Source organism: Trifolium pratense, linkage group LG5 (genome assembly GCF_020283565.1).
Source record: "Trifolium pratense cultivar HEN17-A07 linkage group LG5, ARS_RC_1.1, whole genome shotgun sequence".
Lineage (NCBI taxonomy): Eukaryota > Viridiplantae > Streptophyta > Magnoliopsida > Fabales > Fabaceae > Trifolium > Trifolium pratense.
In genome coordinates, this window is record NC_060063.1 from 28,229,034 (window position 1) to 28,254,575 (window position 25,542).

The 25,542-nt window shown below is 33.9% G+C and overlaps 4 protein-coding genes across 8 annotated transcripts; 2 read left to right on the plus strand and 2 right to left on the minus strand.

The window, feature by feature from the left end:
* The first annotated feature begins 7,195 nt into the window (after positions 1–7,195).
* Positions 7,196–7,835, plus strand: LOC123883465 (calcium-binding protein KIC). The gene has a single exon (XM_045932280.1). It carries the CDS (start codon positions 7,323–7,325, stop codon positions 7,701–7,703), a length of 381 nt encoding a protein of 126 aa, XP_045788236.1. The 5' UTR covers positions 7,196–7,322; the 3' UTR covers positions 7,704–7,835.
* Positions 7,836–9,528: 1,693 nt separating this feature from the next.
* On the minus strand, positions 9,529–12,241 carry LOC123883463 (serine/arginine-rich splicing factor RS31-like). Of its 3 annotated transcripts, none has more exons than XM_045932275.1 (6): positions 12,113–12,241; positions 11,795–11,933; positions 10,693–10,805; positions 10,346–10,569; positions 9,937–10,233; positions 9,529–9,853 (listed from the first exon to the last, which is right to left on the minus strand). In XM_045932275.1, exons 2-6 carry the CDS (start codon positions 11,898–11,900, stop codon positions 9,823–9,825), a joined length of 771 nt encoding a protein of 256 aa, XP_045788231.1. In that variant the 5' UTR covers positions 11,901–11,933; positions 12,113–12,241; the 3' UTR covers positions 9,529–9,822. The 3 variants fall into 3 exon arrangements, with proteins under 3 accessions (XP_045788231.1, XP_045788232.1, XP_045788234.1); XM_045932276.1 differs by having other exon boundaries at positions 10,932–11,933; positions 12,113–12,182; XM_045932278.1 differs by lacking the exon at positions 12,113–12,241 and adding an exon at positions 10,932–11,342 and having other exon boundaries at positions 11,795–11,930.
* Positions 12,242–16,663: 4,422 nt separating this feature from the next.
* LOC123883459 (calcium-transporting ATPase, endoplasmic reticulum-type) lies at positions 16,664–21,934 on the plus strand. 3 transcript variants are annotated; one of them, XM_045932269.1, is made up of 8 exons: positions 16,664–17,038; positions 17,827–19,314; positions 19,413–19,534; positions 19,769–20,047; positions 20,136–20,519; positions 20,616–20,725; positions 20,812–21,040; positions 21,206–21,934. In XM_045932269.1, exons 2-8 carry the CDS (start codon positions 17,844–17,846, stop codon positions 21,764–21,766), a joined length of 3,156 nt encoding a protein of 1,051 aa, XP_045788225.1. In that variant the 5' UTR covers positions 16,664–17,038; positions 17,827–17,843; the 3' UTR covers positions 21,767–21,934. The 3 variants fall into 3 exon arrangements, with proteins under 3 accessions (XP_045788225.1, XP_045788227.1, XP_045788226.1); XM_045932271.1 differs by having other exon boundaries at positions 17,038–17,135; XM_045932270.1 differs by lacking the exon at positions 16,664–17,038 and adding an exon at positions 17,058–17,182.
* On the minus strand, positions 20,643–24,700 carry LOC123883461 (pentatricopeptide repeat-containing protein At5g08510). Its single transcript, XM_045932273.1, has 2 exons — positions 23,649–24,700; positions 20,643–23,303 (listed from the first exon to the last, which is right to left on the minus strand). Exons 1-2 carry the CDS (start codon positions 24,570–24,572, stop codon positions 22,707–22,709), a joined length of 1,521 nt encoding a protein of 506 aa, XP_045788229.1. The 5' UTR covers positions 24,573–24,700; the 3' UTR covers positions 20,643–22,706.
* Between the last annotated feature and the right edge of the window lie 842 nt (positions 24,701–25,542).

Here is a 25,542-nt window from a genome sequence, read left to right on the forward strand (position 1 = left end):
GGTTGGTCACACACGTTTTAGTCTCAAGTATATACATAACTAGTCTTTGTATGAAAAAGAGAGAGTAGTTATCTTATTTATCAGCAATAGTTGCAGAAAACCTATCTTGAGTGCTTGAAACATGAACGCAAATAATAGTAAGGAGCTGCAACTGCAAGCCGCAGCTAAAGCGGGTAATCCAGAATGATCCATATTACATACATTTTGGATCATATAGATTTGATACCATTTGTTGAAACTCCTTTACATGTTGCTTGCTGCATATATCGGTCATCTCGAGTTGGCAACCGAAATTATGATTTTGAAACCTTCATTTGCTTTGAATCTAAACCATCAAGGATTCAGCCCCATCCATCTTGCCATGCAAAATGACCAAACTTTGATGGTGTATCGCTTTCTGAACCTCACTCAATAAAAACCTTGCTAGAGTTCAAGGGAGGGAATAAGGCATGACTCCACTTCATTTTGCATGTCCCCTTAACTAGAGGTAATTAATTATTGGCTAAATTGGACGATTGTTCCCTTAACTTATTTATTAGTTTCATATTGGTCTCTTAACTAATTAATGTTTATCATTAAAATTAACTTCAATGAGACACTTAATATTGAGACGACGAAAATTTTAGTGGCCAATATTATGAATGATCTCTAACAAATTTGTTGTTTGAATTACTTAGCACAGGAACTTCAATTGTTAATTAAGATATTTCGCATAGGAAGTAATATATCACACGAGGAACGTAGCACTTTATTGATAATTTTCACTCTTATTGGATGTCCTTGAACTGTCCTTGTGGTCATAGGCAACTGTTATGTTGTTTGTTTTAATCCTATCCATCCATGGATAGGTAGTACTTTGTATTTTCTTTTCTGATTCCTTTTCTGTAAGCTCTTTTCACTTAGAGTGTGTCTATATGGTCACATGACCGTGAAAGTCTTGTTCCTTCTTTTTATGGTATATTGCGCTTCTCAATAAAATTTAGCCTATTCAAATAATAATAGTAATTCATGTCAAATTTCAAAGTACTTAAGAATATACCATATTTTTCTTGTAAAAAAATAACTACCATATTTTACTAATTTAGCGACGGATTCATACCCTCTCTAAATTTAATTTTTCTAGTAATGATATTTTAATTAGGGATCACAAACTAAACTCTTATTCAATGGATACTCGCAAAAAAATTGACCGTGGATAGGGTAAAACACTTATGGACGCAAGGGTAATTACAAAATTAAGCGAATATGAATGCAGGTACTCTAGTATCCATCCTGCATCCGCATGTTATAAATAATTGCTATTTTAGAAGTCAAATTGTCGAATTGTGCACTTTATCTTTTTAGAAGTCAAACGTTATTTTGTTCAAGACATAATTGTTATTTGAAGTATCATTAACATGTGTCATAAAGTCATATGTTAGCATGACCCATACATATATTTATGGCTAAATTGGACAATTTGTCCCTTAAGTTATTTATTGGTTTCATATTGGTCTAGTAACTAATTAACTTTATAAATTGGTCATTTAACTAATTGACTTTACAATTTGATCATTTAATTTAAATTATGTTTGTCATATTGGTCTTTTCCGTTAGTTTTTCTCAAAAAACATTAACTTTACATTATGTTATTCGTCATATGTACGCATAAATGATTTATTTATGAGTAATATTGTTAGGCGTGCCAGTGGCGGAACTAGGAAATAAAGTTGGGGTGGGCCAATAATTTTTTTTTTTACTAAAGAAATTTTTTATAAATTAAACAAAAAATAAAATTTGTGCCGATATTAAAACTAATTTTAAAGAATTTTTATGGGAATACGTAAAGTCAACGCATTGGAAATTGTAGTGTTTAATTTTTTAAATGGAATGCTTAAAAAGTACTCCAGGGACACTCGTTAGTAAGACTCGTATTATATTACTTGGTAACACAGTTACACAGGAACTTCAATTGTTGCTATAAAGACTAAAATAAATTTGAATGAAAATAATTTGGAGAATAACACCTCTAAAATATGTACTACTCCGTCCCAAAATATAAGTAAAAGGAGGTCAACAAAAGTGAATGTATCTGGACTAAATTTTAAACCAAATACATCAACTTTCATTGACCAATTTTTGCTTATATTTTGGGACGGAGAGAGTATGATTTTAGTAGTATTTTACTTAATAAATTTTACTTGTTTGTTAAGTTATTGGAGTTATTTTACTTCATTTTCTTTGGTTTACATTTTATAGGTCTAAATGCATGAACAAGTGGAAAAATACTTATTTTGATGACTTATTGACTAAGACATTATTCTATGACAAAGGAGAGGTTTCCTTAATGAAGGATAAGCGGAAATTAAAAGTCAAAGATTTAAAATCGTGCATTATGGCTTTTTTGGCCTTACCAATTACTTAAAGGATGAGAAAATCAATGATCAAAGGTCAGCAACACTATCACGGCCGTGACAGACAAAACATATGAGGATTTAGTGTCTGGAAATGTTGTCACGGCCGTGACATTGATTCTCATGGTTGTGAGAGGCTTTGCTAATGCATCGACAGTTTTGGCTTTTGATTTTCCCAATCTTTAACACTTATGTGGACTTAAGTAATACTTATTCATTGCCTATGAATTCTTCGGTTGTAAGGCCTATATAAAGAGTCTATATTCACTTGTAAAGGCATCAATCAAGCTTGTAACCAAACTACTTCATCAAATAGAAGTTTAGCCTCTCCTGATCATCCATTGTTGATTGCGATTGCTATCAAGAATAATCACACTTTGCAGCCGTTCTTCATTGTCAATCTTGGGGTACCTGGTGAAGGATTGAATGATGAAGTCGGTATCTTGATCCTCTGCAATTTGTGACCGATGTTTTCGTATATGTTCGAGGGGTGACTGTCTGACACATTTGGGCTCTCCAGTGTGGTGACAAGGATAGATGCTTTACGAGCAGGAAGGCGTTGGGGGTGCTAAGGTGTTTGGCTATGACAGACTGACGTGCTTGACAACCACGGTGACAAGGAAAGTTATTTCACGATGCTAAGGTACATTTTTGCTTGCTTTTAAAAAGAAGGTTTTCACATGACAAATGTATGATGCTAAGGTACTTTAATCTATGGTATTTTGTATGTTTAATATAATCCTATGTTTTATATTGTTTTATTCGTAGATAGTGACCAATGGATCGAGAGATGAAGACCACCGTTGGGCAATTAGGATTAGATGAGATTAGCCGAAAGCATGAAAATAGCCTAGACTTTCTTGGGATATTTGGACGAAAGGATTCAATATAAATTGCGCTTAATAATGTTCATTATTCCTCTAATCGAAGGATTGAGATAAGAGATGAGCACACTACGCGGAGCATTTAGTTAATTGACTTGAGGGATCAGTACCTCGTCCTTAAGCATATATATATATATATATATATATATATATATAGAGAGAGAGAGAGAGAGAGAGAGAGAGAGAGAGAGAGAGGATGTATATTATGAGAATGATAAAGATATATGAGAATATGAGAATGAATATGAATCATTAAGATTTAAATGAAAGGCTGAGATTAAAAAGTGACTCTTGTACCTAATTACACACTAACCATCTTTCTATCTTCTTCTTCCTCGTTCTTAGGTGCCACACTTTTGCTTTTCTCAACCTCTCGCGTTATTCATCTCCTCTCCGCCATCCACCGACAGATCTGGCCAACCTCCTTTGACCATAAATTTCGTTCGTGTTCTCTCTCTGTTCCGGCCAACCTCCTCCGACTGTGAATCACTATGTTCTGGCCAATTTCTGCCGTCCTCTGGCGATCAACTCTCTGTTCCAACTCACTCCTCCGTCGATCAAGTCTCTCTCCTGGCGAAGCCACTCACGCTTCATGTTCATCCACATGACAATTTTTTGTAACATGAATTGATTTCAAACATCATCTTTTTTTTTGTGGGGCAAAGTCGATTTTTTTTGTTTTTTTGTTTTTCATTCATTGTTCTGGGTTTTAGATTTCATATATTGTTGTAAATTGTAAACTTATCTTAAACAAAAAAACGTTGAATTTGAGATATATTGTTGTAAATTGTAAACTTATCTTAAACAAAAAAACGTTGAATTTGAGAGTTAAGGGATTAGCACTATACAAAAATTCCATTATCCCAAATTCTCCTTTTGATTTTAAAGCCATCATTTTACCTAAAAAAAAAAAGACAAAGGAATAGATCTCGCAGACTGGCACAACAAAAGAGATGCGGAACACCATATGGTCAGCGGTGGCGACCGGGGTGGAGGTGGTTCAACGGCCACAGATCTGGTCGTGAAAAGATTTTTATTGCAAGCTCTGTGGAAGGAGAAGAGATGAGGCACACATTAAAGTTTTGTGGAACATTTTAATCTAAGTCATTAAGTTTAATCCAAAGGCTGAAAATTCATTCTCATATTCTCATATAAAGATATCATTCTCATGTGATACATCCTCTATATATATATAAAGTAAAGAGAGGATAACATAATCGAAACCATTGTGACATATTGCAATTCTAAGGTGTTTAGATTATATTGTTTATTTCTTGTCTTCTCAAATCTAAATCAAAATCATCTTCGTCATCATTCACTTCATATTCTCTTATAAATCTTATAATTTTAATATTATATACCGCTAGTCTCACAAGTCCTTGTGAATACGATAATGTTTTTATTACGACGACACACTCACGTACACAAAGTTGTGACTCACCCATATGCGAAAGTGCATATATCCAACAACCCTAAAAAGTGAAAATTTTTAACCGCCCATTTAGTTGACACAAGATGTGCAAAATCAAAGAGGTAAAAGTATGCGGAAACAGCAGAATACAACCACCCTCTAATTATAAGAATTAAAAATACCCGTAATCCAGACAATCCAAAGGATTTAAAAACCATTGAGTAAAATGACTCTCAAACTCTTTAAGCTTCACTTTAAACCACCATCAAATATGACCCTTTATTAGTTCAAGCACAAGATCACATTCAAAAGTTTTATTAATAAACAAACAATCATGCCGAGCTTTCTAAATCATTTAAATTGTTGTAAACCAAATAACATTTGTCAAATATTTGTAACCTTTCTTCCTCATAAAAGTTCCACCAAACCCCTAACCTCCATTTTTCTCCTTTTTCCCTCAATGAAACCCATAAAAACCATATTTGTTCATCATCAAAACATGGTCTTTAGAGACTTGTGAGGGGAAAAGAATGAGTCCCCATGTGAAAAGGGTGCTAATAAGTTTTGTCAGGTAATAATTATTCTTAGAAAAAATAACTATTATTATGACACTTGGCATATATAATATACCATATGAACACGACAAAATGGGGCAGAAATTTCAAAATTTGGTGGATATAAGTAAGAGAGGAAGCTTCATGGAAGCCAAACTCTCAAACAGTTCCAATCAAAGAAAGATAATGTCTTGCTCAGAATATCCTGCGGTTCCCACCAAAGGCACCTTCCTAGAAACCATCATGAAATTGATGGATATATATTAAACTCATTAAAATATAAAATGAATTTAAAAATCAATGGCACAAAAATTTATGGAAAATGTTATTCAACCACAATTTTCAAACAAAAATACAACAAATATACATTTTTTATTTTTTTAATATTATCTGCATGCATCAATTTCCGTGCTTGTGAGAGGTAAAAATTTGTCAATTTTGTGTCCCCAAATTTTGTGTTTAAATAACACTCCTCAAAATTTATCTACTTGTAAGTTGTAACGTGACAAAAAGGTTTTAATGAGGCGATCAATTTCAAATAGTTAATGAATTCACTTAAAAATGAATTTGGAATAATTTGAATTTCATTCTTAAAATAAATAATTTTTGGGTTAATAGGTGTAGGTAGCGAGTTTTGTTTTACCTGTTGTAATTTTTTTTTTCGATTTTCCCATGTAATATTAAGATTCTATATCATTTTAGTCTTTCATGGAATATTTTGTCTTAAGATTTCCTAAAAATGATGACGTGACATGCTTAGTAAGGGGTAAATCAAAATTTGTTAACATTATGCGTGGCAAATTGCGGAATCTTTAACCAACATATTCAATAAGAGGATAAAATGACAGAATATTGACATTAAAAAGGATAATCCAAAATTCGCTAACATTATAAATAAAGGAGAAAAAACCTATTAACCCATAATTTTTTATCAAATTCTACTCATGTTTCAAAGTAAACTCCGAATTATCAGAAATCTCATCATCTAAAAACCACTAGACAATTTCCAAAGTTTCTTGACTATATACAAATCCCATCTCCCCATCTTACCTAAAAGCTATATGAGCCGCACATTTTCTCATGTGAACCATTTGAAAATTTTCGTTTATACACATTATTCTTTGTCAATCATAATCATAATAATTAACAATAACATACAATGCATGTGGCTTAATTGGTTGTGAAGAGTTTGTTGGGGGAGAATCACGATCCCCCACAAACTAGGAGTATATTCTTAGACAAGGGCAAAACACACTATATTTATGTACCTAAATGATTATCATATATTTTGATAAATTCAAATTAAATTTTTACAAATAAATTTTGATAATCATTTGCCAACTTTTGAAAATCATTGATAGATTATAAAATAATAAATAATTGTTATTTTATATTATATCAATTAAGAATACAATTTTCAACCAGACGGCTGAGATCACATACTCAAATAAAATAATTTAAGTTATAGATTCTCTATTGTCATAACTCATAAGGATAAATTTGTTGTAGTCTGCAAATATGTACCATTGGATCAAAATTGTGTCAACTATGATCAATTCTAATTGAAATGTAAAATGTCAATTGTTAAATCAACGGTGCAAATTTGTTGCGTCCAACAACTATATCCCATCAAGACCATAAGTCCGTATAAAATCCAAATCTCTCAATTTTTGATCACTATGTTATTGGTGTAAAATATCCATACACAAATAAGTTTCGTCGGATAACTTAACTGACCATTTTTATTAGAACCTTTCATCCTAACCACGTATTTTTTCAAATACGAAACTCTAACCCGAGACATTGTTTAAGAAATTCGAGTCAAGTTCCACATACACCGACGAAATGTACCAAATCCACCAATTTGACACCATGAAGTGCCAAAAAGCTACCATGAGAGTTATTCCAAAAAACAAAGACTTTTACATCTATATAAAAGGCCATTTCCCTAACGAATTTTCTCATTGAGTTCTCAATACTATATAATATACATCTCTTCCAAAAGTCACTTTCTTCATCCACCTTTCTTTCCATGTTTACCAACTAAAAGAAAAGTAAAAAAAAGAAAAACTTCTTAACAATGGAAACCAACAAGAACATGAATCAAACCTCAACCACTACAATCATAGAAGCAGAGTTTGAGGATTTGCTACCAGTGATGGCAGAGAAACTTGATGTAGAAACCTTTGTATCTGAACTATGTAATGGTTTTAATCTTCTTGCAGACCAAGAAATAGGTTTGATCACAAGTGAGAGTCTTAGGAAAAACTCAGCTATGCTTGGTATGGATGGAATGAGTAAAGAAGATGCTGAAGCTATGGTCAAACAAGGTGATCTTGATGGAGATGGAAAATTGAATGAGACTGAATTTTGCATATTGATGGTTAGGCTTAGTCCTGAAATGATGCAAGATGCTGAGACTTGGTTGGAGAAAGCAATTGAGGAACAGCCAAAAAATTAAATCTGTAACTTAGATTTTATTTTACCCTTATTGTCATGATCATATGAATTAAATATATATTATTTGTCTGTTTAAGGTGTAAAAATTTATGTAAGAAAGGTATTTGATTATTAATGAAATAAATTTCTATTATGTATGTAGCATAGATGACTATGGTACAAGACCCAGGTAAGGTGTTATCTTGCATTTTTTAGCTTATTAGTAAATGGTAACATAATTTTCTAGCTTCATCATACATAGATAAATTATGGTTCTATTTAGATAAACAACTTAATTAAATACTCATAGTATATAAGTGCTTATTATATAAGTTATGTATAAGTTTTTTTTACCAGAGTTTATGTATAAGTTATAAGCTATTTTTATAAGTTATCCTAAATAGTTATCAAAATAAGCTAAGAACGGCGTATGAACATGTTACAAGTTGTTTTTATAAACTTTGAAACTGTCTTACAAGTGTTTATACTAATAGATAAAGCTCAAATATACTGATTTGAACTGGCTCCAAGTCAATTTTTTCCTTAAACCAAAGTTAAAATTATAATCTATGCATAACATTGATGATTATTTGTAGATGCTGCAAACATGAGACATCAGTGTAAAAGCTAGTTGCGTTACCTTTCAGCTAAAATATGAGCTACTTTATATGAAAAATGACATTCAGTGGTTTAGCATCAAAAGAAAATAATGTTGGAAGATTTTTGTTCCATTACAGCATATTCCATTTTTAATGTTCAAATCAGTTACCACATACTTTCCCCAAAATACTAAACAATCAGAATTCTTTTAAATTAAAGTGCTTTTTTGGCTTATCTAAGAATCTACTTGTTTTTTTTTTACTATCTAAGAATCAGTTTTGGATATTTTAAATTTTGTCTAAATATTTTTGGCTTATCTAAGAATCTACCTTTTTTTTACTATCTATATGTTTAACACTTGATAAGTTGTAAATAATTCATTCATGCTTGACAAAAATACGCACACATATAAAAGCATAATCAGTGTTTTTTTGTTACTCTGTCATGATAAAGAGTTAACATGTACGGTAATTTAGTTAATAACATCTGTCATTGATGAAAATTTAACTGCTCAGCTTTTGAGTACACAACACAATCACCACCTGATCTGAAAAAAGAAAAGAACCGGAATCAAAACTTCCAAGGAGCAAAATGGTGAAAATCACAGAAAATAGAAGAAAAAGAATGAGAAAAATCAAGAGCACAGAAAACTTTAGAGATAAGAAAACAGAAGCATCCGGTAATGGAGGCGGGAAGGAACCATAACCAGGTCTCGTCGGTGGGGATGAACGTGAAACATGAACCAAGTTTCGCCGGCGTACCCATTAACTAATTGGTTTAGCTACTATGTATTGGAAGGATGGAAGCTGAAAAGTGCTTGTGCAACTTGCTTTTGCAAAACCGGAGCTAACCCAATTAGTGAAATGGGTACACCGGTTTACTGTTTTGAATTAGCTTGTTTAGTTATTTCATAAGTGGTGGAGCTCTTAAAAATATAGAATGGAATGGATTGGTTATAGATTAGGTTAGGGGTAACTATATTATTTAGCACTGTCTGTGTACAGTTTAACCAGTCCAAGTATTAAATTACTGTTTAGCTAAACATGGTTTTTGTTTTTGTTATTCTTACTCTTTTTTGTTAATCGTATTGAAGATGATTTGCAACCAATGATCAAGCATTAAGCAAATGATACATCTAACTACTATCCTTGCCAAGAACCATGCTGAGACACATGGAACACCATCCACTTCATGTCCACAAACATTTCCAATGTTGACATTTTTCTATCTTACATAGTTCACAAATATACTAGAAAAACACAGATTCAATTAGCATTCACATTCAGTCACAGCATAACATGATGTCCCTGCAATAATATGATCAATAATTCCGACTCTAAACAGTTTTGAATTCAGTTCCTATAAGAGCACAATGATTACTACATAGCAAAGAGGCAAACCAAACCATTCTAATCCACATAAGACCCAAGTACTCTTAAGTACATAATAGCATACCACTTACTATTCTAAAATCAAGACAGTAATAAAGTGCCACCGACCGAAGCCCTGCTACTTACCCTCAAAGTCAAACCAGACATCACCTAAGTTCTCGACCTTCGTATAGGTGAACGACTGTAGATAAATAACAGAATAAGTAAGTTTAAAAAAGGAACACAATTGCAGGAAATAATTAAAATTGACTTCAAATACAATACCTGCGATATCTTCCATATTCGGGACTCCTGTTCCTGCCGTAATCAGGACTCCTGTTCCTGCCGTAATCAGGACTCCTGTTCCTTCCGTAATCAGGACTCCTCCGCCTGTCCGGTCCACTATACCTATCATACACAGGACTGCGTGGACGGCCATAGTCAGGACTTGGTCTCCTACGATAACCTGGACTGGGAGATCTAGCAAGACCCCCTCCTCTTCTGGGACTTCCATAATTGTCGACCCTCTCACTATCATCCCTCAGAGCATACTCCACAGACACCACCCTGTCTAGTATCTTACTGCAAGAGCAATGAGAGAGGAAACTCATTATTAATTGTACATGTTAAAAAAAGAAACTTTGAGGACTATAGAATAAGATATTACAATCTCATCACTGAGTGAGTCACTGACCTCATATTTGTACACTCTAAGGCTTTAGTAGCATCTTCTTGTGTTTCATACTGCACAAATGCAAAGTTCCGACGAATTCGAACATGATGAAGCTCCCCATAAGGTTTGAAGTGTCTCTCTATATCACTAACTCTTGTGCGAATTGGGTCAAAGTTAATCACAAAAAGAGTTTTTGTGGGCTTCTGGTTTGCCTTTGAACCATCACGATGACGCCCACGTTCACCCTGCCAAAATGAAAACAAATCAGTAAGTTCATATCGAGAACACAGGCAGGGCATTGTGATATTATCATGTCCTCGTCGATAAGTAAATAAAACCAAAACATGATCTTTAAAATATTGGCATACCCTAGCCCACTCCACAGACAGTCGTCGCTTATCATGCCCAAATGGAACATTGTCAAGTGCACGGATTGCTTCTTCAGCATCACGCTCATCTTCATAATAGACAAAAGCAAATCCTGCAACATAACTGGAATTAGAGGCATATATGACAATAAAACAAATTTCAGCACGTTATCCCTCACCAAGTACATCAGCCAAACCAGGAAATTATTTTCCCTGTTAGGAACAAAGGAATACAACACCTGAATATAAGTGTGGACTGATGCACATGAAGCTGTAGATGTGTTGAATGAGGAAACAAATCATGATTGCATTTAAAGGTTTAAATCCAAAATTCAGATCTGAGATTGTAAGTGCCAAGCATGCTTCTCCATTCAGACAGCACAAGAGATTTCAGAAATATATTCAGTGAAGCTAGGCATGGCTTAATAAATTGATTGATGATCCCACTAAAATCGTTCTGGTTGAAATGTCAGTGATGAATGATAGGTGATGAGGTTAGTGAGTGACGAATGATCACGTGAGAAAATGCAGATCTGTGGATGGATAGAATGAGAGCAGACAAGCAGGAAGGTTTCCTTCCAAAAAAAAATTTGCAGAGAGGTTGGCAAGCCAAGACAGATGCTCAGCATATTTTCCCTTAGTAGAAGTTCCTGCGTCAAAAGAAACACTTAAAAACCAAAGATTTTTTTCAAAGGCATTGCAATTTTGCGTCTGCCATTTCTTTTTCCACCAGGATATAGGAACTAGACATTCGAGCCACATTAGCAGCTACATGTCCATAACTCCATATCCAAATTCCAGAACATGGTCGTTCGCAGTACCCTAGTGCCTTGTTTATACCATAAACAACAAAACTCTTTTTGCTTATAACCGATCGACACACTAACTTCACACAATCTACAACACACCTAATCTATTAATACACAAGTCATTACTTACAGTTCTTCAGACCCACAATGACACAAATTTCGGTGACAATGCAGATTTTTGTTAACCACTTTTTAACAAAGAAAAATTTAGTACTCAAAAAGCATCAAAGGGTTAAGCTATAATCTTGAAACTGAAACTAAAAACTTCTACAACAACAAAGTAACAATTATACCAGATTTCATATCAACGCGTTCAATCCTGCCATACTTTGAGAACAAGCGTTCGAGGTCTGATTGACGAGTATCGTACTCCAAATTCCCAGCGAAAACAGGTCTCATCTTTTCCTCTTCAAATCGCTTTCAAAATCAAACCTGTTTCACACAACGCAACATATCAAAAGAATTAACATGAGAAAAATTGAACAGAACACACAATGCCCTAACCCTAAGAACCCTTCATCACTAACCCTAGTTTAAGATTTAACAAATTCAAGAAGGCGAATTAAACAAACCCTAAATTGTGATGAGAGAGAGAGAGAGAGAGGGAGAACCTGAGAAAAAGCTTCGGTGTGTAATGGGAAATCTGCGTAATTTGAAAATTAGGGTTTCAAAAAGAAGAGACGGGTATTTTATATATTCGAAAAATACCAAATAAAGCCCAAAACGAAAGAAAGTTTACCTTTTACACTGTTTGGTTTGTGAAAGAAAGTGAACGGAAATAACACTGTGTTTGGATGTCAAGAGAAATAGTAAAGAGAGAAATATGAGAGAAGAGAAATAAGAGAGAACTTGAGCAGAAATCTTGTATTGTTTGGATGAATAGAAATGGAGAAGAAAGAATAGTAGCACTTCTTTCATTATTTTAGATAAATAAAAAAATTAATAGAAAAAATTAATATAAACGACAAAAGACAAATTTAAATTTAACCTTTATAAAAGTGGGAGATAAAAGTCTTTGTGAACTTAGCTCAGTTGGTATGAACATCGCACTATTTGTGCAGGATTCGGGGTTTGAATCCCGAAAACTCCACATATTTACCTCTAAGGTGAATTTTCTAGCCACTAGACTACTTGACAAAAAAAATAGTGGGAGTTAAAAAAATTAGATAATTGCCATAAAAGGGGTAATAATGGGAAATCATAAATATTAGCTTATTTCTCTCACAAATCTTGCCTCTTATGGAGAGATCTTTTATTGGGTAGTTATCATCCATTATATTTCTCTCGCTCATCATTTATACTCTCTTCCAAACAATAGAAATACCCTATTTCTTTATTGTTTCTCTCTTCTTTATTTCTCTCTTATCTAAATCTACTCAAACAAACACACCGTAAAAGTGAAAGAAAAGAAGTAACCAACACCACCGAAATTCATTTCACGTAGTTGAACGGTTTTAAGTTTAAACTCAAATAAAAATGTCCAATGTAATAATACAAGTATGGATATTCATTTAGCAACCTTTTCACACACAAAATGGATATACATTTCAATATGTGTTTGTGCGTTGATGTTGGATAGGATTACCTGACAAGTAAACGGCACTAACGTTGTCACAATAGACAAGATTGACTTTCATGATCGAACACTAGATTTCTAACAATAAGTTTTGAAGCCACCATGATTTAGTAACAACATTAGCAACACCAAGAAATTCTGCTTAAGCACTGGAGCGGGATAAGGTTGATTGTCGCTTTGCAGACCAAGATACTAAATTATCCCCAAGGTAGACACAATATTCGGAAATAGACCTTCTAGTATCTGGGCATCCTCCCCAATCGGCATCCGTATATGAGGTGGGAGTATTAATTAGGGAAGGAGAAAGATGTAGACCATGGTGAATGGTACCCTTAATGTCTCGAATAATACACTTCAAGGCAGTCATATGTTGTGTGTGGGGATCATGGATAAAGAGACACACTTGTTCGACGCCATAGACGATATCAGGTCTTGTAAAAGTTAAATATTGCAATGCACCGTGCAAGACTCCGATATTCAGATGAATTATGATATGGGTTATCTGAGAGTCCACTGAGTTTTGCTTTAGTGTCCACGAGGGTAAATATTGGTTTGCAAGATGACATGACGACTCTCTCAATAATTTCTTCGACATATTTATGTTGGGATAGAAAGATACCACCTGAATGTCTTGTAACTGATATACCCAAAAAATAACTAAGAGGGCCTAAATCTTTCATAGCAAATTCATAACTGATGAGTTTAGACATGATGGGCTAATGAAGAGTATCAGATGATGCAGTAAGAATGATGTAATCAACATATAGGAGAATATATGTTGTGTCATTACCATTGTGATAAATGATCAAGGAACGATCACATGCACTATGTAAGAAGCCTAATGTAACAACATATTCAGTGAAGTGTTGGTACCAAGCACGGGGGGCTTGTTTAAGGCCATATAGTGACTTTTTTAGTAGACAAACATAATCAAATGGTGAGATCACGAAAGAAAGTTAGGAGGTTGATGCATATAGACAAATTCATTAATGTTGTCATGTAAGAAAGTCGGGTTGTATATATTAATTAAACCCTTTAGTTTTTAGAGTTTTTTTTTTTTGAACAAGACAAAATGAGATATATTAATCAAATCAGTCCCCCTGACACAAGATGTACCAAGGTAGACTACAACTTTAGTTTTTAGAGTTATTTAGAGTTCATCTACAAGATAAGTAAAATTTAACTAAGAATAATACAAACAAATATTATATGAGAATAATTATTATTTACTAATAGTGTAAATTATTATTACATATGTATCTAATAAAATAATGTTGTAATGTACTATATTTATTAGATTTGTTTATCCTTTAAAGAAGATTGGTAAATGCTGGTTGTATTGCAAGTAGAGGAAAGCAACAATTCATCAAAAGAAAACACTAGAAATCTGAAAATGATTTTGTTTTATGTTATGTTGACAAATTATTTTTATTATTTTTTAATTTATAGTAGTATTGTATCTAAATGTTAAAAAGGAATTTTTTATAAGAGACAATCATAATGAAATGGGATTCCATAGCAAACATGTACTGAACTATTGTAATTTAAACGTGAATAATATGATTATCTTTTCCTTTCAAAAAAAAAAAAAGATTATCTTTTATACTTTAGGCATACTTTAAGACATGAGTATGCAAGCATGTTAGGCCAAGTGTTAATACCAAAAAAATGTTAGGCAAAGTGTTGGTGTCATGATTAATTATGATATCTTATTCTTGTGTATAGTGCTCCAACTATGACCATGTAACTTTCTTTGTTCCTAATATAATAACATCCTTTACAAACTTTTAAATATATTTATTACTTATTTTTATTTATTAAATATATTTATTAATATATTTACAAATTTATATTCTAGACGAATTTATTACTCTACAAAATAATAATACCTATAATTTTTAGTAACAGTTCTTATGATAGTAGGAGGAGAAAGAGTTCATAGCTAGGTTCGATCTTCTATGATTTCATTATAACTTAATTAAAAAAAAAAAGTAGTGATTATTTTTTCAAAAAAACTAATAATAATATATTTTTGCAATAAAAAATACCATGTAATTTGTTTTTGTCAAATAGTTTTGTGCTTAGAAATTTCACTTTAAAACGAATAAATAGAGTGTCCGAAATTTAAACTCTGGTTGTGTAGGCGATGTCCCTAAGCTTACCGGGATGAATGAGCATGTAATTTACTAACTATATTTTTTGAGGAGGGATCCGTTGACTCCAGGAGTAAGTCTCTATTGACTTACTCCGCTTAATAACTTGATATCGGCATTATATTTCTTCAATCCAACTATTGAATTCAAAGATCTTATTGAGTAGATAAACTCCACAAATTTTTATAAAAATTCAAAAAATGTAGTTATGTATTCGGACTATTGAAATTCAACGATTTTTTTAAAAATTTGTCGTACGTTTAATTGAAGTTATCAGAAAAACTATCAAACGGTTTTGAATTTTTATAAAAATTTGTGGAGTTGATCTATTCAATGAGATATTTGAATTCAACGGTTGGATTGAAGAAATATAATGCCGATATCGAGTTATTAAGCGGAGTAAGTCAATGGAGATTTACTCCTGGAGTCAACGGATCCCTCCTCCTATTTATTTTTTGTGCATATTTACTAACTATATTTTTTTTTTGTTTTTCACCACCAGTTGAATCTGATTTGAGGGTCAGTTCTGGCATCAAGTGATTTCAGTCCCCTCTCGATCGCAGTTGCGGGGATCGAACCGGGGTCCTCCCTATCAAATTCCACCACTGAACCAACTAATTATTTACCAACTATATTTTTTTTTTTTGGTCAAGTAGCTCAGTGGCTAGAAATTTCACCCTTAAAGTGGATAAGTGGGATGACCGGGGTTCGAATCCCGGTCCCCTGCATATATAATGTAATGTCCAATCAATTGAGTCAAGCTAACGGGACTTTACCAACTATATTTAATTATATAGTAATTAGTAGTAATTGCTTATATGTGACCAAACTTTATGCCAAAAAAAAAAGATAAAAATATACTCCAAACAAATGAGATATCTGACTTGTGGAAGCTTCGACGCAACTTCCTCGCCCATTTTTGTGGATATCATGTTTTCTATTTCAATAACAATTGTACGTCTGTACCTACTATACTTTAGTAGATCAGTCAACAAAATGAGAATATCTTTATCTCCTTATCATGCCATTCTTTTTTTTAAAAAAAAATAAATTTTAGAAATTTTTACTGTGTTTTTTTTTTTTTGAAAACTCGGTAATTTTTACTATCATTTAAAATTCGAATATATAAGTATATTAGGTCATTAAATTAATAGATAAATAATTATTTTTTTGAACTTTTTTTATCTATCATTGAAGAAAATTATAATAACTAAATACATTATTTATGAAAATTGTTAAAAAAAAATTAGAAATAAAATTAATTTTTATTACTCATAATCGTCAATATTGATTTTTTATTACAATATAAAATCTATATCTATATCTATATATTATATGTTTGAGAGTTTCTCTCTCATGATCAAATTCTTATGTGAGATCCTCTCATAGCTTGTAAAAAAAAAAAAAAAGAGAAACAAGATTTGAAAAAGTGTAAGCATAACGTTACCATATAGTATATTAATTAATAAATACACAAAGTCAAAAGAAGAGAAAGTGGGCTAATGCAGTTTGTTCCAACTCACACATCTCTTTAGAAAATTCTAAAGTAACTGTCTCTTTAGAAAAACAAGAATTTCCAAAGCATCAGATTCCAAAATTCTCTTTCACAATTCTAAGTCTCTCATAACCTCACAACACAATTTGTCTAAAGTTATTCAAACACAAAGACAAGTCACTAGTCCTTAGTCTTCACAAGTACACAATTATTAATTTCTTGTACAAAAGGTTTCCTCACAAAGCAGGAAAATTCCCTGCCTTTGCTTGGTTTCCAAGCTGACAAATTCCAACTTTTTCTGCTTCTTCTAATGGTACAATTTTTGTTTTTTTATATATTTTTTCTTCTTCATGTGTATATATAAGATAAAATATAACAACATATTTTGTATCTTTGGAAGTGTTTGATATGTATGCAATTTGTCTTTATTTCATGTCCTTATAAGATGTTTTTTCATGTATGATATTGTCCTCTTATGTTTATCTTGTACAATTACTTTGTTCATCTTTAATAGGCAAAAACATGTTTCTGTCATACCAATAAAACAAACATGTTTCTGTCCTAAATGTTTCACCTGTGACTGTATGAATTTGTGGCTGTGTTCAATTTTCTTTGTGAAACGGTCGATGTTAGTATTGTTAGTGTTAAGAAGTCCTAAATCGGTTGCGAGATGACCTGAACTTATGTTTATAAGTGAGGGCAATCTTCACCTTACAAGCCGGTTTTGTAGGATTGAGTTAGACCCAACTCTCAATTCTACAATCAATTGGCCCCCTGCTATCAAGTTTCTGATCGGGCCATCCACCATTTATATTTGCGCCTCAAGTCCAATAGAGGCAATTCTCACCTTACAAGCCGGTTTTGTAGGGTTGAGTTATGTCAAACTCCCAATTCCGAGAGTTAGTATTATGCTGACACTCTGAGAGTGAGGTTCACCACTCAGCTCCTTAATTCCTGCACCACAGCTACCAAGCCATATCTTTATATTCCGTGACTATGTCCAATCTAATATGTGTAATTCACACTTTTCTAAGATTATTTACAATATGTTTATGAATTGTTGTAACAGATTCTTTTGTGTGTGTCTTTTTTTATGTTCAGTGGTGAATCACTTCTACATGAAAGTTCCAATGGAGGAAAAGCCATTCCCTGCATGGTCATGGTCTGTTGAGCAGTGTTTGAAAGAGTACAGTGTGAAACTAGACAAGGGTTTGAGCTCTTCTGAGGTTCAGAAGCGGCGCGAGAAGTATGGTTGGAATGAGTTAGCAAAAGAAAAGGGAAAGCCATTATGGAAACTAGTGTTAGAACAATTTGATGACATGTTGGTGAAGATACTTTTGGTTGCCGCCTTTGTATCGTTTCTTTTGGCATACATTGAAGGAAGTGAATCGGGCGAGTCTGGATTTGAAGCTTATGTAGAGCCACTCGTGATCATTTTGATTTTAGTCCTTAACGCAATTGTCGGAGTATGGCAAGAGAATAATGCTGAAAAGGCTCTTGAAGCTCTAAAAGAATTGCAATGTGAATCTATTAAAGTGTTAAGGGATGGATATTTTGTTCCTGACTTGCCTGCGCGAGAGCTTGTTCCCGGCGACATTGTTGAGTTGCGTGTTGGAGATAAAGTCCCTGCTGACATGAGAGTTGCAGCTTTGAAAACCTCAACATTGAGAGCGGAACAAAGCTCGTTAACCGGAGAAGCAATGCCTGTTCTCAAAGGAATAAATCCTATTTTCTTGGACGATTGTGAATTGCAGGCCAAAGAAAATATGGTATTTGCAGGAACAACTGTTGTCAATGGAAGCTGTATTTGCATTGTTATTACCACAGCAATGAACACTGAAATCGGAAAGATACAAAAGCAAATACACGAAGCTTCGTTGGAGGAGAGCGATACTCCGTTGAAGAAGAAATTGGACGAATTTGGTGGAAGGCTTACAACTTCTATCGGAATAGTTTGTCTAGTTGTTTGGATTATAAACTACAAAAATTTCATTTCTTGGGATGTTGTTGATGGATGGCCTTCAAACATTCAATTTTCTTTTCAGAAATGCACTTACTATTTCAAAATTGCCGTTGCTCTTGCTGTTGCTGCAATACCAGAAGGTCTTCCGGCAGTTATCACAACTTGTTTAGCACTTGGCACAAGAAAAATGGCACAAAAGAATGCAATTGTGAGAAAGCTTCCAAGTGTTGAAACTTTAGGATGTACCACTGTGATTTGTTCAGATAAAACCGGTACACTGACTACGAATCAAATGTCCGCGACTGAGTTTTTTACTTTGGGAGGGAAAACCACTGCTTCTAGAGTCCTTAGAGTTGAAGGGACAACTTATGATCCGAAAGATGGAGGCATTGTTGATTGGACTTGCTATAACATGGATGCTAACTTGTTAGCCATGGCAGAAATATGTGCTGTTTGTAATGATGCCGGGGTATATTTTGATGGTCGCTTATTTCGAGCCACAGGTTTGCCTACTGAAGCTGCTCTCAAAGTTTTGGTTGAAAAGATGGGGTTTCCAGATATTAAGTCAAGGAACAAAACACGCGATGCGACAAACAACACAAATGATTGCAATAATTTGAAGCTAGGTTGGTAAATGGACTAATTTATGAAAGATATAAGTTAGTCGTAAAAATATACTATTGTACTATGAATAACAAAATGCTATTTGATTTTAATTGTGCAGGCTGTTGTGAGTGGTGGAATAGAAGATCCAAAAGGGTAGCTACGTTGGAGTTTGACCGCGTTAGAAAGTCAATGAGTGTTATTGTTCGCGAACCAGATGGGCAAAATCGGCTTCTGGTCAAGGTGATTTGATGCTTTATCAATAGATCGACTTTTATCAGATATGAAATTTCAAATAATTTGTTTGAAGCATATATTATACACATGAAGTTGGATACTTAAAACATGCTATGCTGCATATAGCTTAAGATATATGCGTTAGTACAAGTTTCGAAATAAAAAATACGACATCTTTCTATGCCTGATTTCATTCTAGTGCTACATTTTCAAGTTCTAAGTAATTGAATCATATCACAGGGTGCTGTTGAGAGTTTATTGGAGCGAAGTTCATATGTGCAACTTGCCGATGGATCTGTTGTTCCAATAGATGATCAATGCAGGGAACTACTTCTTCAAAGACTCCATGAGATGAGTTCAAAGGGATTGCGTTGCTTAGGTTTAGCATGTAAAGATGAGTTGGGAGAATTTTCAGACTATTATGCAGACACTCATCCTGCTCATAAGAAATTGCTTGATCCAACATACTACTCATCGATTGAAAGCGGTTTAGTTTTTGTTGGCGTTGTTGGTTTAAGAGTAAGTTTGCACTATACCTTTATCAATCTTCTTGTGATGCAAATTTTTGAAGGCATTAATTAATTTAGTTTATAATTGAATTGATTAGGACCCTCCTAGAGAGGAAGTTCATAAAGCAATTGAGGATTGTAAGCAAGCTGGTATTCGAGTTATGGTAATAACCGGAGATAATAAATCAACAGCTGAGGCTATTTGTAAGGAAATCAAATTGTTCTCTAGAGATGAGGATCTTACAGGTCAAAGTTTGACAGGTAAAGAATTCATGTCTCTTTCTCATTCAGAACAAATTAAATTATTGTTGAGAGAAGGAGGCAAGGTTTTCTCTCGAGCCGAGCCTAGACACAAGCAAGAAATTGTGAGACTATTGAAGGAAATGGGAGAGATTGTTGCAATGACTGGAGATGGTGTGAATGATGCACCTGCACTTAAGCTTGCTGACATAGGGATTGCTATGGGAATAACCGGAACAGAGGTAACCTGAATTTTGCTATTCTGAAGTCACGGTTATGCTGCAAACCTATATATTGCAGTAATAATTAATAAAGGTTAAAATAATATTTTACCACAGGTTGCAAAAGAAGCTTCAGATATGGTGCTTGCAGATGACAATTTTAGTACTATTGTTTCAGCTATCGCTGAGGGTCGCGCTATTTATAATAACATGAAAGCATTTATAAGGTATGCATGTTAGTTTTTTTTTCCTTCCACATTTTTACATCTGGTTGATCTATACAAGTCATTCAAATTTACTCGACTTTCTTCAGGTACATGATATCATCAAATGTTGGGGAAGTAATATCCATATTCTTGACAGCTGCTTTAGGGATACCTGAATGTATGATACCAGTGCAACTTCTGTGGGTGAATTTGGTCACCGATGGTCCACCCGCAACAGCTCTTGGTTTCAACCCTGCTGATGTTGATATTATGCAGAAGCCACCTCGAAAAAGTGACGACACTCTTATAAGTGCTTGGGTTCTTTTCCGTTACCTAGTAAGTTTAGCTCAAAATCTCTTCAATTTTATCCATGGTTATCAGTATCTTACGATACATGCGAGTTGTATCTCAATTCGATACAAATTTGAACCCTTACTTTGATGCCAATGTCTGTCATAAATTCATCAAGCTAATTTAATCATACACTAATGCTCATTGCAGGTAATAGGTTCATATGTGGGAATTGCAACAGTTGGCATTTTTGTCTTGTGGTACACACAAGCATCATTTCTTGGCATGAATCTTGTTAGTGATGGACACACAGTCATAGAATTATCACAGCTTCTCAACTGGAGGGAATGTCCTTCATGGTCTAATTTCACCGTTTCTTCATTTGACGCTGGTGGCGGTCGCTTAATCACATTCTCAAACCCCTGTGACTATTTTTCAGTTGGAAAAGTCAAGGCCATGACTCTTTCTCTCTCTGTCTTGGTAGCAATTGAGATGTTTAATTCTTTGAATGCTCTCTCAGAAGAGAATAGCTTGAGGACATTACCACCTTGGAGAAACCCTTGGCTTTTGGTAGCCATGACAATATCTTTAGGACTACATTGTCTCATACTTTACATGCCATTCCTCTCTGAGGTGTTTGGTGTTGCTCCACTAAGTTTAAAGGAGTGGTTTTTGGTGATTCTGATATCAGCACCTGTTATTCTTATTGATGAGATTCTAAAATTAGTGGTGAGGAGTCAAAGGAAGAAGACAAAACAGAAAGAAGCATGATGAAATCTCAGTTCAATGGACACTTCAAGCCAAATTCTTTGATAAATTTTTACTGTAGCTTTTAGGAAAATAACAGTTCATTAATCTGTGACAAGAAATTTGTCACCTTTTGTAATCATTATAGAAAGTCTATTTTAAATATGAATATTGATTTCTCAGTTCTAACAACACTTTTACATCTCTTTTATCAATATACTTCTCTCTTTTCCATAATTTTTTTCAAAGTACTTTTTTATTTAATCATTTATTTTTGCTGTAAACAAAAGGGCAGTTTTCACAAGCTACTGTACCTGCAATTCAGCTTGTGAGTTAGTCCAAGGATTATTCCTGTGTTTGGTTGTGTTTGATTCTTCAAACTTGCATCCTAGACTGTTTCCATCGTGACTTTTTTGGTGAACGCGCCTCAGAACCAAACATATGCTATGATTCTATCTTCACAAACACACATAAAACACCAAATCAGAGAGACAGTGACATCAAAATTAAATGCATGTTGAGTTAAAAAAAGCTCTCCTTCCCATTTAACATAAGTTTGATCTTCACCTCCATTGTTCACTTTCCTGACCTTGATATGTTTGAACAGGAAGAGGCTTTCTGCAACCCTTTATTTTCTTTATTTCATAGTGATTTTAACCAACAATCAAAAGAAAAGTAACATTTTGTGATTTATGAAGTGGATAGTAATGATATTGAACGATTTCATTATATTCAAAAGATGATTATCTTGCAGAAAGAGCCAAACCAGGCGTTGAGCTCTTTTTCAAGAATAAGATTCACGACTCTTGATAAGCTGTGACCGCACAATAATGGACTGTTGTGAGGATTTTAAACTGATCACGTTGCGCAAACGCATTTGCTTGGCCAAAATGGGATTGGTGGAAAAGTCCATGGTTGCATTTTGGTGTATCCACCATGAATCCTACTCCCTGTGATTGGTTGATCAAAGAAAAATATCCAAATGGCATTCATATTCATTTCTATTAAACTTCATCATTTCATAAACTCCATTTAGCAACGCAAAAATTTCGCTACTTTCTGAGTGGGATCTATCCTCCACAATAAACTTATGCAATTGACCTCCTTCTTCAATGAAGCTATGTCCAGCTGTCTTTGTAATCTTGCTTCCCTTCATCACCTTCCTGAGCTTTGCAACTCCATCCCATTGGCAGGCTGATGCATAAATGTTCGAAAGAATGACGTAATTTCCTGGATTCCAAGGCTCAAGTGTAAATAAAGACTCCGCTGCTATCTCAGCCAGCTCAACATTACCATGGAAACTGCAAGCACCCAATAAAGCACCCCATATTACTGAGTCTGGCTTCATTGGCATACTTTGTAGCACCTCATAAGCTTCTTTTAGTTTCCCGGCACGGCCTAAGAGATCAACCATGCAGCCATAGTGTTCTAGTTTGGGAATAATGTTGAAGTCTCTTGTCATTGACAGGAAGATATGCTTGCCTTTTTCAACCATGCCACCATGTGTGCATGCCAAGAGAAGCCCCACGAATGTCACGTCATCAGGCAAAGCTCCTTCTCTCTGGCACCATTAGTGACACAAAGAAACACCAATGTTAGTATCACTTAGAACTTCTCAAGGTTTACTTAAGCTCTTATAGCATACGTGTTTATCATATAAGTGTTTATGCATAAGCTATTTCTATAACAAAAGATAAAATAAAGTTAAACCATTTTCGTATAAGCTGAAAACAAATTGTGGACATGTCATAAGATGTTTCCATAAGTTATCTCAAGCAGTGTCACAAGTGCTTATGTTAGTAGATAGACTCAAATAAGCCAATCCGAACAGACCCTAAAATAACTTCCGAAAAAGGTCTATCATGAATATGTGAAGGAATTTAAACATGTCAAGCAAGTAGCTTACCAACATTTGATCATAAAGCTCAATAGCCTTGTGACATTGTCCATGAACAGCCAAACCCATGATCATTGAATTCCAAGAGCACAAGTTTCTGAATATACCTATCTCATCAAACACCTTCCAAGCAACATCAATCTTACCACATTTTGCATACAACTCCAATACAGCATTGCTTACAAACAAATTCCTAAAAAACCCATTTTTCCTTGCATACGCTTCAACCCTCTGCCCAATCTCAAGTGCACCAAGATTCGCACAAGCCGGCAAAACACTCGCCAAAGTCACGTCATTAGGAATTACATCTTTCTCCTTCTCCATCCTCAAAAACAACTCCAAAGCTTTTTCATACTGCTTATTATGTGAGTAACCTGATACAATAGTGGTCCACGACACCACATTCCTCGAAGGCATCAACCGAAACAATTCCAACGCACTCTCCATATCACCAAACCTCATATACCCCGCCATCATAGCATTCCAAGTGGGTAACTCCCTCACAGACATTTCATCAAACACACGGCATGCACATTTCAAATCACCCAATTTAGCATACATATCAAGCAAAGCAGTGGAAGCAAATACATCAGGTTGAAAACCTGATTTGGTGAAATGGGTATGAATCATTTGGCCAATGGTAAGTGATGAAGTTGATATACATGTAGAAAAAATGAAGTTGAAAGTGTGTTGATTTGGTGAGTGACCATGAAGGAGCATTTGGGAGTAAAGGGTGAAACATTGGTGTTGGTTTTTTGAGGAATAAGCTTGAATGAGTTTGTTGTAAAGAAAAACAGTTGGTTTTTGAGAATGTTGTAACAATAATTTGGCATAGTGTAGGTTTGAGATTTCAAGTAGTTTCTCAATGAGGATTTTGGTGTTGTCTATGCCATTTCTTAGTGTGTAACCATGAATTTGCTTCACTTGGTTCATCACAATGTTTTTGAATTTGTGTGACTTAGAAAGTTGGAAAGTTTTGGTCTTGTTTTTGGCACTTCATAGGACACACAAAGCCACAAAACATTTTCGTCTTAGGTTTTTATTTTGTACTATTTCAATATGTTATGATTTGATGTGTTTTACTTTTCTATATACTCCCTCCGGTCCTTATTATAAGAAACACTTTGACAAAATTACACAGACCAAGGAAGGTAAATTTTCTCATTAATGATTCTAACATTTTATGTTATATTCCAAAACTAACCTTTGACTAGCATGGGAAATAGACTTCTCTAATTAATGCACTAGCATTATAATGAATTATTTGATTGTATTTAATAAGGGTACAAATGGAATTGTGTCAAAGTGTTTCTTATAAAAAGGACCAAATAAAAATTTCAAAGTGTTTCTTATAAAAAGGACCGGAGGGAGTATTTGTTTAGTTTAATTGGTATGGACAAACAGTTAGGCCCATCCGATTATAATCAACGGTTAAGATTGATTTTTAAATGTTTGATTTAAATTGTTTTATCTTAAATTGACAGCTATTATACATTACTGCGTGACTGCGTGTGACTGTGGCATTTTCCTATAATAGGGAATCTTGAACCTCAAATTTCACCGCGTAGACATTTAAATTAAGTAGATATTTTAAGAAAATATTTCCTCCGGAAACTCTTATAAACAATTATTCACTTTTTAAATCTATTGAATAATTGATGTATCTCATCTATAATATAGATTAGATATATCAATTATTTAATGAATTTGAAAAATGAATATTTGTTTATAATATTAATCGGAGGAGGAGTATATAATAGTTGAATATGATTTGATGTAAACAAAATAATTATGCTTGACAATATATACAAATTAAATAGTTTTTTTTCCCTACACTTTTGTACATAAAATTAAATTTAACATTTTTTTACGTGTGTGTGTGTGTCATATTATAATTTGACTT

Coding starts and splice junctions, on each gene's coding strand:
- LOC123883465 (XM_045932280.1), top strand. CDS start 7,323: ATGGAAACCAACAAGAACATGAATCAAACCTCAACCACTACAATCATA.
- LOC123883463 (XM_045932275.1), bottom strand. CDS start 11,900: ATGAGACCTGTTTTCGCTGGGAATTTGGAGTACGATACTCGTCAATCA. Junction 10,570..10,692: donor TGTCTGTGGAGTGGGCTAGG/GTATGCCAATAT, acceptor TCATTTTGGCAG/GGTGAACGTGGGCGTCATCG. Junction 10,234..10,345: donor TTAGAGTGTACAAATATGAG/GTCAGTGACTCA, acceptor TTGCTCTTGCAG/TAAGATACTAGACAGGGTGG.
- LOC123883459 (XM_045932269.1), top strand. CDS start 17,844: ATGAAAGTTCCAATGGAGGAAAAGCCATTCCCTGCATGGTCATGGTCT. Junction 19,535..19,768: donor AAAATCGGCTTCTGGTCAAG/GTGATTTGATGC, acceptor ATCATATCACAG/GGTGCTGTTGAGAGTTTATT. Junction 21,041..21,205: donor GGGTTCTTTTCCGTTACCTA/GTAAGTTTAGCT, acceptor TGCTCATTGCAG/GTAATAGGTTCATATGTGGG.
- LOC123883461 (XM_045932273.1), bottom strand. CDS start 24,572: ATGAACCAAGTGAAGCAAATTCATGGTTACACACTAAGAAATGGCATA. Junction 23,304..23,648: donor AGCTTTATGATCAAATGTTG/GTAAGCTACTTG, acceptor TAATGGTGCCAG/AGAGAAGGAGCTTTGCCTGA.